Genomic DNA, 11899 nt, shown 5'->3' with positions numbered 1-11899 from the left:
CCAACAGCTTAATGACAATCAGACATAACTCGACATGAAGAATAGTGCTATCCCACAGTCAAGGCTACAGTTCCTCTGCTGCATTTCAGCACTTTGACCTTGCCTTTAAACCCCCAAATTCCCCACTTATATAATGTCAAAGAGGATGCCGCTCTCTATCTGCAGTCTTATAGGTCTCACTGAGATTGACAGCAGAAAAGTTCAGAGTTCACCCCCCATGGCAGGGCTATAAACAGACCAGCGGAGGTTGTGGGGGTTCTTCGACTCCTCCTCTCCTCCTCCTCCTCCTCCCCGTCCTCCTCCTCCTCCTCCCCACCTCTCCCTCTCTCTGCAGCAGTAAGATGATACTGTTTCAATTAGGCTCCAGTGCCACACAAAGGAGCTGCAGCATTTGGCAATCAGTGCCACATCTGACACCAAAGACACTCGCGCCTCATTTCTCTTTTTAAGGCTAAGACTCAAAAACGTCCTGCTTTGTCAAAATAAAAAAATAAACACGTCTCCTGCACGCTGGTGCTCGTTTCACATCAGCGCAAAGAAAACCAACATCCGAAGACAAGATTTCGTTCAGTAGCAGCAAATATCTGATAAATTAGAAAATGAAAACATAAATAACGTGTTTAGCATCTTTGACCCCTCCCGCCCCCCCGCAGTGAAAAGACCACCCAACTAAAAAATAAAATACAAAACTGTTAAACATAAATTAAAAAATGAATATATACAAAGCAAAAGATCCGATGTGATACACTTGCATAAAGCTTGGAGTGAAAGTGCATCGTGGTTTCGAGCCCCCCCACCCTCTGTCTCCAAACTGAGGTGAAGTCTATTTATGAGGCCACTAGATTCTTGGCAAGAAATGTGTCACCGTCATGGCGGGTGACACTCGGTTTCCTCTTTTTGTTTTGCCGTTCTTACTCAGGCCGATGTACATCCTCGGGTAGGCCACCGACTCGTAGGCATTGTAGTTGTTGGCGAGGAGCTTCTCTCTGAACTTACACTCGTTGTTGAAGTGTAACTGAAAGAAACAAGACGGAGATATGAGGACAATTTTAAAAATGCTGATTGTTTGAAGGCAGAAACAAAACAAAGATGCCGGGACTTTTTTTTTCCCCCCAAGTCTGTATTGTACGTTGTGATTACTATCAAACAATTGCTTTATTTCTGACTGCAGGACTATTGTAGAGTCGCTGTTTCAGTCAGAGAATTACACAGAAAATGGGATTGTCAAATGATGAATGATGAGAGCGAGGCTGGAGTCAGGACACCAGGCTCTGATTGTGCTATTTTCTCTCAGTGAGCTGGGAATCATAAGACTCTGTCCAGTTGGATTAAGTATGTTGATGAGTAACAACTTCTCTCTACGGTCTAGGACTGGTCTCTGTGGTGCAAGTTGTATAAGTCTAATTCAAATACTTATGAATTGAGTGATGAACAAATCTCCTCTCTTATAACAGTTTGAGACAAGGTGGTACAACCTGCCCCTGAATGAAGGCTAACATTGAGGACACTGACCTCATGTCCTCTGTATCACAATGTTTGTGTCCAATAACTTCCGGGTAGACAACCCCGGCATCACATATGTAAAATCAAATGGCGCTGACCAAACACTGTCACGTAAGTGTATGCTATGTTAAGAGTATTTTCACCGCTTTACCTTGCCGTCAGACAGTCTTTTCGACGTTATCTCAAAGCCACCAGACTCCATTGACATTCATTTTACCTCACAGAACACAGGAGTTGCTGGTCTACCGCTGCCTTGGTTGGTTAGTGTGTAAGGTAGGGATGCTAAACCTGTTTTGCCTGGGGGCCACTTTTGTAAAATGACATGAGGTCATGGGGACGTTTCTAGGATTTGAGGACATTTGGGGCTTAGCTTGGTCCTCTGTCAGGGGGGCGGGGGATCTTCCCCTGGCACTTTTTCTGGTAAACAAGCCCTACGTTGATGCTTTTTATGCACTCTGCCACCGTATTTACAACACATTGTCACTCCGACCTCATCACATATTTGGTCATGGTCTTTCCACATTGAAATACGGAGTGCAAGGTACCCTGGTGTGTTGGTTTTGACGTTCTGGGACGCCGTGTCAACTTCAGCCTGTTACATGCATTGTCTGTTTTCAAAATACACTTCTGTTTTCACAGGAAATGTACAGTTTGCATACAGTCTCTTTCAAAATAAAAGCACTACATCGGCACAACACTGAACTGACGTTTTTTTTCCTTTATCAACAAACGCATGTCGTTATGTTTTGCCATCACACACACATGGTTGGGTGTGGAAAAAACCCCAACAGGGTTTGGCTTTACAATCTTACAGGAAGCAAACACCGTCCTCCGGGGTAAAAGTCTGTTGTTGGACCCAGACAGGTCGGACCACCATAACTATTTATCTTTAAATGTTACAGCTGAAAATGACAACAGAAATAAATGTTTGCCAATTTTACAGTTCTCAACAATGGAAATCAATCGCCAGTTTTCTACCCAGATGATTTCTGTGGTTAGTGTGACTTCATGGTGATTCTGTTTTTCTGGGAAGACATGGTGAGAGACTGTGTCCATTATTTTCTTACACCAACTCCAGTATTTGTAATGACAGCAAACAAATAAACAAATAAACAATGGGTCAGTGGGTCACAGTGTTGGTACACTCACAGATCCGTACAGCTTTCCTCGTCTGTTCATGGCCACAAAGAGTCTGCTGCGGACACCCAGCAGAGTCACCACTCCTCTCTCCACCGGAGAGATCTGCAGGAGACCTGCAGGGAAACAAACCACACACACTGAAACACACTGAAACACACCGGCCTGATGGAGACACCCAAACCTGCTGCTCCACACAGACACACTGACAGGATCATACGTGTCTCACAAGATGAGCTGGATCATTAGTTTCTATCTGAGGTTTGAGTTATACATATTGATGAGCACTTACAACATTATTTACAGATGATGCAGTGTGTCAGTTATTTGATGCTCAACAGCATCAATAGGTTCATTTTTACGAAGGCCCTTATTGGGTTTGGAAAGGTGTGGCACTGTGTAAGCCTGCAACCAAATCACCAGAATTTTTTTTTGGCATTTTACATATATTCATTATTTTTGCATGTTATCATATAGTGGATACGTTATGACTTTATGTTGTATGGTTAATGTGTGGTTAGGTTTAAGCACAAAAAACACTTGGTTATAGTTTGGAAAAGATCATGTTTTGGCTTAAAATACCCAGTAATGGGTAACTGCTTTTCGTCAAACTATCCCGGCAGAAAATGCAGCAATGTCTTGGTAAAAACCAGACACTTTCTGTCGTACTTCTCCAGCTGAACATGTACCAGTGTCCTGGTAAAAATCAACTGCTCTTCATGGCACAATCCCCACTGAAAAAACAGTGACCAGACACTTAAAAACACCCGTGTTTGGTGCCTAAAAAGCTGCTTGTTACACAGCAACAAGTTGCTAAAACAGAACTGGTTTTGTTGTTTGAAGAAAAAAATTGGGAGTGCTGCACTGGGTCAAGACACTAGGTGTGGGTGATTGTAAAAAAGCAGGTGCTCTTTAAGGACAGGGCATCTGAGGCACTCTGATTATGGTTAATAATCCTTTATTCACATGGGTACACCAACATGTTTCAACTTTAGACAGGTAGTCTCTGAATTCAGTGATGCACAGTCTTCATCAGGGTACCCTACATGATGAAGACTGTCTAAAGTCTGGTCTGGTTTTCTTGTTTGTTGGTCTCAAACAGTTGTCTGCAGCTTGGCAGGTGTCTCACCTCGGTGTCACTCCATCAACCATCCCCTCCACCTCCCAGTGACATGTAAGCTCATATATGTCACTTTAGAAACGTTGATATGATACATATGAAATGTGAAAATGCAACATATTTGTGGTGACCTCTAAACATGTTAGTAAGATTTTATTTTTGTCGTTCAGATTTGGTCTCACTGTTTCAGTTGCATTTACACGTGGCTAAGGTCCAATCACGGTGAAGGACAAACGGCCTCCAGAAGAAGATCAGATCACATCCCAGGTGTATTTACACCTGCATTAATATGCCTTTCTTACAGTTACAGACTGCATGTTAATACCAGATGGGATTAGAGTCAATCCTTCAAGATGCCTTCTTAAAAAAGTAGAATAGTAACTATCTGTTGATCCAGCAAGGGAGTAAACCTCTTTTCCACTCAGGCTATCTCAATGACCAAATTTGAGTTTACAGAAATGTACAATGCCAGAATATTTTATCTGGCGCCAAGGCTACAGCCTGATCTCACTGTGGATTCATACACAAATTCAGTTTTATGAGTGCAAAGTGGACTGTGTGAACTAAACTACTGGGTGATGATGATAAGTCAAATCCTGACCAAAATTGTGTGCTTAACCAAAGTGCTCAAACCTAATCCTTCAAACTGGATTTAAAGGTTACTAAAATATCTCACAATATTTGATGACTGTCAGATTGTTTGATACCATGTGACAGTTTGTGGGTTTCACAAGTCCCCAAAAGACCTCTGAAGTTTGGTTGCACAACTGACAAAATAAAATCTTGTCAGTCATCAGTCATTATTGTGTTCTTGTGTGATCTGTGGAGGTAAATGTCATTAAACAGATATTTGAAAATTTCCTGAAGCAGTTTCTGACTTGGCCTTGACAAGCTGTTACAGCACCCTGTGTGTGTGTGTGTGTGTGTGTGTGTGTGTCCTTTGTTCCTGCCATTATTTTAAAATGCTTTACAGTGTCTTGAATTCCTCACAGAAACGCTCTGTAATGTATCTGCCTGAATTTTTATGCCTCTGAAAATAGTCCCGAGGCAGCAGAAAAACCCAACATGCCTCAGGGTCTCGGAGGCAGCCTGTCAATTCCACAGCTCGCCTTTTTGTCACTCCGCTCCACAAACACGGGATGACGGGGATTACATCTGACATGAGAGGTAAATAAATATTTGTTATTCTTCGTGTCTGCATATGTGAGGCGGTGTATGACTTTGTCTGGGGCCAGACCGCTGGGGTTAATCTGTCTCAGCAGATGGGCTCTGTGGCTGTGTCCTAACTTTAGGTGCTGCATGGCTGACTGGCCGCTGGCCTGGATCACAGCGAGCTCTGGTTACACACACGGCGGAAAGCACCGGCACATAATACAGGCTCAGCGGCACTACGGAAGGACTCCAGATGTTGGTTGGATCGATACGTGTGAGATGTTCACTGACTGGCAGCATGAGCAGAGTCTCAGTCAGCAGTGTTGGGTGGAAAGTGCAGGTTTGGATCAGGTGTCAGCAGGTGAAACATCCTGTTGAATCAAAACATGCTCCAAATATTGTTTTAGACTTCTAGTTCTTTAAATTGTTTATTTTTTCTCAACTTTAACGTGTTTGTTGTCATTGTTGTTTAAAACCAGCTGTGCGTAAAATGAGCGCGTAAAAGTGAGGAAATAAAAAATCAGCTAATTAATAAATACAACTTACTGTGGCGGTTTTCGTTGTGTACCCCCGTTATTCTACCGTCCGGTAACACCTGAATATGAAAGCCGATGCCCACGTTGCAATAGAGGCGCCGCAACCTTTTAATCCCCAGGAGATAGTCGCTGTCCCGGCTGATCTCCTCCCGCTTCTCCCCCGGGATCCGCGCCAGGGACCGGGAGTACAGAGCTTCCCAGCGGTCCGCCGTGCCATTCAATCCGGGGGCGCATCCCGCCAGTCCGGTCACCAGGCCCAGGACCAGGACAGTCCGCAGGGCCGCCAGAGAGCCCATCCCGGGTCTGGCTCTGATAGCAGCCTCCCGGCGTTTGCCTTTCCAATGGAGCGAGAATAAAAAGAAGCAGCGACGCGCCAGAGAGAAGCGAGTGGACGTTGCGCTCATTCCCAGACCGACAGGCGCACTGGCTTCAGCGCCGGAGCGACATTGATCTGCATGGACGCTGTGCAGCCATGCCTCTATATTTATACCTGCAGACACATTACATCACAGCTCCACACTTGGAAGAAATCTACAAACTACACTTTGGCACTAAACAGAGCTGGAGGCGTCACTGAAATGAAATAATAGCTGTGTTATCAGAGAGAAGCGGAGAAAATACACGAATAAAGACCTTATTATGATTAAAAAAACCTCTTTGTGTGCGGCGTTCATTATCAGCAGCAGAATATCATAATTTATGTATGGGAGGATGTTAAATAGGAAACGGCCAAGTTAACAGACCGTGGTGTCGAGACAGGAGACAGTTCTATAAATGAACAATAACAGGAAAAAACACAGGTCCAATTCAGCCAAATGAAAAAAGCGCTAACTTAAGACTGGTAGGAGGGAAATCATGTCCCGGGCCCTTATAGAAAACAATGGTAAGACTAAATAGAGAGTTTGCAGCATGATAAGTAGGCTGTCATTGTTGGCCTGAACCTAATACAGTTCTGACGTTTCAGCTCTTGTCAAGTTACAGAGCTGTCATGTGTGTTAATCCCTTTTTGTAACAGGCTAAAATAAACTCTGTTACACCTCCTGAAGAAAGAGTCCCATCACACACACTGTCGGAGAGTCTCAAAACTGTGTTTGTGTCTTCTTATTTTTTGATTTTATGTCTCTGTTCAGTGCCCTTTGAGGGTGGCAGACACAGAGAAACCCACCATTTTATTTGCTGATATATCTTTTGAGATTTCAAAGGCCTATATCAAAGAAAGCAGTTTGAATTTGATGCAGTTTATTCATTTAAAGACAGAACAACTCAAAAGATTCTCTAAAATAATAGATTTTTTTACATTAAAATAAATCTTGTATGATGTGAAAATACACCTCCTGAAGAAAGTGTCCCACTAGAAAATCTTCAAGAGTCTCAAAACCGTGATTGTGTATTTTTATTTTTTGATTTTATGTCTCTTTTCAGTGCCCTTTGAAGGTGGCAGAGAAATTTACAGATACCACTTTTGGACTTTTAAAGACCTAGGTCAAAGAAAGTATGAATCTGATGCAATATTTGTTTTAAAGACAGTAAAACTCATTGAAATAAAAGATTTTATAGGCTAAATAAAACCTGTTATACATCTTGAAGACAGTATCCCATTATAGTCTCAAAACTGTGTTTGTGTATTCTTATTTTTTGATTCTATGTCTCTTTTCAGTGCCCTCTGAGGTGGCAAACACAGGGAAAACCACCATTTTATTTACAGATATCACGTTTGGACCTACATCAAAGAAATTTGTATTAATTTGATGCAATCTATTCGTTTTAAAGACAGCGAAACTCTGAAATAATAGGTTTTACAGGCTAAGATGACATTAAAGTATTCCTTTGGAAGAAAAGTGTCCCAATAGAAACTCTTAAAAAAATCTCAAAACTGTGTTTGTGTATTCTTATTTTTTTGATTTGATGTCAATTTTCAGTACTAAAAGTCTGCCCTTTCTGTTTTATATTTTTGGGATGTTGAGGATAGCAAACAGGGAAACCCAGTGTGCTCAATATTTTATTTGCAGATACCATGTATGGATTTTTGAAGCAAAGTACGTAGTACAGGGCCACTAGCCACCAGTGAAAGCATTCATTGCAGGCCTGAATGCTTTGAAGCTTTGATCGTTGCAATGATAATCAGTGTCCAAATCAGTATTTGAATGCACCGTTTATCTATCTCAGGGGTCGGCAAGCTGTGGCTCTTTCGCCCCTCTCCAGTGGCTCCCTGTGGCTTTGGCAAAAAAGATAAAGAAACTATAATGGATATTTTTTATTTCAATTTTAATTTTTCATTGTCGGAGGCCTTGAGTGATTCTTACATCCTCTACTGTAGAAAGGTGTATGACACAATAAAGAAGTAAAAAAAGTTTTCACATTCCATCCACTAACTCATACAGCCTGTCGCCTTTTACTTTACATTTTGCCAAACCTCAGCAGCGACGGTTTGTCTTGGATCTCCTTAACGAAGCTGGCAATGGAATCCAGATCAAAAAAGTCTTGGAGGAAAGAATTTACAGTGTGTGGACATATTCGGTTGGTTGGTGACCCCTGTTCTGTACCATCACCGCAAAAATCCCAAATAGCCCATAAATTAAAAAATAGCTATCCAGCGTAATTCATTATGCATCAACATTCAGTTATTATTACTTATTCTCAGACAGGGACATTTAAACTTAGTGACAGGCCTGGTTTTGCTCCAGTACTACTGAACCTGGGACAATCTGACCTCCTGTGACAGGTTTACAAACAGCAAGATGTCGAAAAAGTCAAGTGTCTGGAACAGTTTCTGATCTAGACTTGTCTAATAATAGTGCATTTTATTGATCGGCGCCTTTCAAAGCGCTCAAGGTCACCTCACAGGACACAGTTAAAAAACAAGCAGCAATGTGTCCACAGATAATAAAGTCAAACAATTCAGTAATAATATACAATAATAAGTTAATAAGATAATTAGACAAAAATCATAGTTATAAAAATTAGATATGAAATCATCATCATAAAGTCATCAGTGCAGGTCACCATGTGTGTGTCACCAATAAATCAGGCTGAATATACCAGCTTGTACAGGTGTGTTTTCAGACGGGATTTGAAAGTGGAAAGGGAGTCAATATTGTGAATATCATGGGGGAGAGTTCCAACAGCGGAGGGCAGAATGGCCGAAGATGACCCCCAAAAGTTGAGTGTCAGATATGCTGAAGGAAACTGGGATGTCACATATCTACAATGAGCTTGGAACCTGAAAACTGAACAGCTTATTGTTTTTTTTTATAGCTCATGTTTTAAAAATGTCCTCTTCTCATTACTCCCCCATTATCAAGAAATTTAAAAGAAGCCCTATTTTGATGCTTTTTGTGCCCTCTGACACCTTGTTTATGTTCAGGACAAAAAAACAATCTCCCAAAATAAATCAGTTTTTCATTCTGAATTAGACAATGCTCAGCAGGTCACCCTGAAACCTATCACGGGCCAGATTTGTTGTTGTGGGTTGCGAGTTGAGTATAACTGATGATGTTCTAAAGACAGCCAAACTGAAATGCTCCTCTGAAATAACAGATTATTGTTTAAATGATTTTGTTAGAATCATAATAACCAGCTGGTGTCATGGCAGCGTGTCTTTGATGTGTCATCCCTGACAGTCATTCAGATGCGCTGGTGCATTGCTTTTGATGTCTGTTGAAATAAACCAAACTAAATGCCTCACCCTGCCTTTATTTCACCATTCCATTACTGCTATTATCCCTGTTAAATATATGTCGAGCCCTAACATTTACCCTCTCTGCTGAGTGTCCTATTATCTATCTCTATGTTCGGGCGCTGAAGGTCTTCCCTCTCTGTCAGCGCACAGACACAGTGCTTTGATCTCTGGGGTGGCTCGGTCCTGCTCCTCATTGACCACGCATGAAACGTTTTCTCACGTTCACATTTGGGTGATCCTCAATGTACAACAACATTGTTTCTTTGTGTGCTGCTAAATGGCTCCATGAATGCAGTCAGATCTTAGAGACGATCCTGCGGTGTGGAGGCGCCTGGTTGATGACGAGCAAGCCCCCCAAAAATGAATGACAGCGACGCTCAGGATGGACGGACCAAAGGAATGTCAGCAGTCGATTAAACCTCCAGGGTGGGTGACGACGACCAGCATGATGGCTGTCATGTAAAACCAATCAACTTACTGACCAACTCATTGACCACTGGACCTCCAGAACAACTGATTGACCACTGGACCTCCAGAACAACTTGATGACCAATTGACCTTCCAAGCAAGTTTTTGTCCTGGAGTCCTTGTTAAGGTCCAGACACCCCAAACCGACTTCAGAGAACTAGAGGCAATGAAAGCCGACTGTTGCGTCACCTCGTGTTGCTTTTGTCCTGGTCAAAAAGTTGCACATGAACAAACCGCAAAGACTACAGCTGATGGGTACATTCTGCACCTGCGTGAGAGGAAACAACTCTCCACACCAGCAGAACGCAGTAGTGTCTTTTCACCATTCAAAAAGGGAAACTGGGAAACCTTCTTGACGCTAGTTAGCCAGTTAGCACATAAGCAACGTGATCCAATCTCAAAAGAACAGAGCATATTCACTGTGCACCAGTGAACAACATAAACCATCAGGAAAAGTTTCTGCTTAAGAGCTCAGTGGCAAAAGAAAAATAATCGTATTGTATGTAACAAGTTTGTTTTGATCCCACTCCCTTTTGACTTCAGCTGTTTGTTTACTTTCCTCACTTCCATTTTGTGTTCTGGTGCACTGAGCCAAACTGCTATCAGAGTGATTTTATTCACAGACTGGCTCGGCCATCGCAGATGCTGATTTGAAATGCTAAACTGACTAAAAAAATAAAAAACTGGAGCACTCGGAGAGCGCAGACCTCCGCCAAGCAGCTCGGATTTCCCGCCATTTTATTATTTCATCCACTTCACTTCAACCAATCACCACCAAAATTTTATCATCTGTTCCTTGTCCCATTATCAACCTTTCCTGAAAATTTCATCATCTGTTCAGAAGTTGTTGAGTTATTTTGCAGACAAACAGACAAACGCCGGCGAAAACATAACCTCCTTGGCGGAGATAAAAAAAATCCAATGGGGGCCAACGAGGGGCAACAGTGTGGGACACACTGCACCAACCAGTGCGACAGACACTCATGGACAGCCCAACATTGACCAACGGCTAACCGTAGGCCTCGTGTGTTGGAGGCATGTTGGGATGGGTCAAACAAACACAGGACTTTGCCTCATGAGGGTTAGAGTTATTTCAAGGTACGCTGTCACTATGTTTCTTTTCCTAAACCTTACCTTAGTAACTTCATGTTAAGAATGTAACATCATCCGTGAGGTGCTAATTCATTTGATAGCATGCGAACCACTGTATGAGGATACATTGATTGATTAGCTGACCCTCTGTAGCAAAACATGGGATTTCCAAATCCAGATCTTTTTGATCCAGATCAGTTTCTTTTTGATCAACTGGACCAAGGTACTGATGGGCTGATGGCCTGCTAAACCTCCAGGAAGACTGATGGACTCCAGTGTAGTTGTGTGACTGGATGGCTGACATACCATCAAACCATCAGGAAAACTGATGGATTGTGGGACCTCTGCCCCCCCACCAATATGCTGGATGGCTGAAAATCCATCAGGCTTTCAGGACAGTTGATAAGTGACCACCATGAACATCCTAAATCTCCGAAGCACAGCACTGAACTTTCTGGTGGACTTACAGGAGCCAGGTGGACCAGCTGACCTCAGGATCTCCAGGATGACCAAAGGGAACAGCGGACCTGTAGAATCTGAGCTGGCTGGTTCAGAGAGTTCCTGAAACTGAAGACCTGCAGACGTTTGTGACGTTTGTGAGCCAAGTAAAGCAGCAGGTCCCGCACTGTCGCTGTCCATGGTTCTGTAATCTCCTATTATCACCCTAAAATAAAATTAGGTTGAGATGTTTCTTTCCAGTCACGCTGGGATTTGTAAGTTATGTACGGCTTTATTTTTTGTTTATGTTGTACTGAAGTCATTGTGGTTTTAGGTTGCATGTGCGCAATGAATTATGCTCGGGGAAAGAGGTTTTAGATTTCACTGGGTGACAGCTGCATTTCAGAGCTTAAAATGTCTCAACATTCAACACAAGCATTCGTCCACTGACTCGTTTATTCAACATTTACAAAGCTATGCACTGCGTCGCCTCAGAGTCGGAGGACAGTGACGACGCTTTTTTAAATAACTTTAATCAGAGAGCATTATGACTGATTACAACTGTGGGAAACTGTCCTGCTGTTTTTAATCTGTTCAGATATCAGCCCAGATTTCTGTCACACATGTGTGTGAGGTCTGAAAAGGTGTCCTACCTGTTAGTGGGTGTGTGTATCCAGTGTCATGGTAAATCTAAACAGAGGAGGAGCAATATTTCCTCTGATATTGTTGGCTCAGTAGAGTTGGACGCCGGCCAGCTACACAGCTGTCACTGAG

The 11899-nt window shown here is 42.6% G+C and overlaps 1 protein-coding gene across 1 annotated transcript; it reads right to left on the bottom strand.

Moving 5' to 3' along the window:
• Positions 1-660: 660 nt before the first annotated feature.
• On the bottom strand, positions 661-5876 carry fgf4 (fibroblast growth factor 4). Its single transcript, XM_050051986.1, has 3 exons — positions 5459-5876; positions 2653-2756; positions 661-1015 (listed from the first exon to the last, which is right to left on the bottom strand). The coding sequence occupies exons 1-3, from the start codon at positions 5850-5852 to the stop codon at positions 839-841; spliced, it is 675 nt and encodes a 224-aa protein (XP_049907943.1). The 5' UTR covers positions 5853-5876; the 3' UTR covers positions 661-838.
• Between the last annotated feature and the right edge of the window lie 6023 nt (positions 5877-11899).

The sequence above is a fragment of the Epinephelus moara genome, chromosome 1 (assembly GCF_006386435.1).
Source record: "Epinephelus moara isolate mb chromosome 1, YSFRI_EMoa_1.0, whole genome shotgun sequence".
Taxonomy (NCBI): Eukaryota; Metazoa; Chordata; class Actinopteri; order Perciformes; family Serranidae; genus Epinephelus; species Epinephelus moara.
Note: the sequence above shows the minus strand (reverse complement) of the source record. Positions and strands in the feature narration are given on the sequence as shown.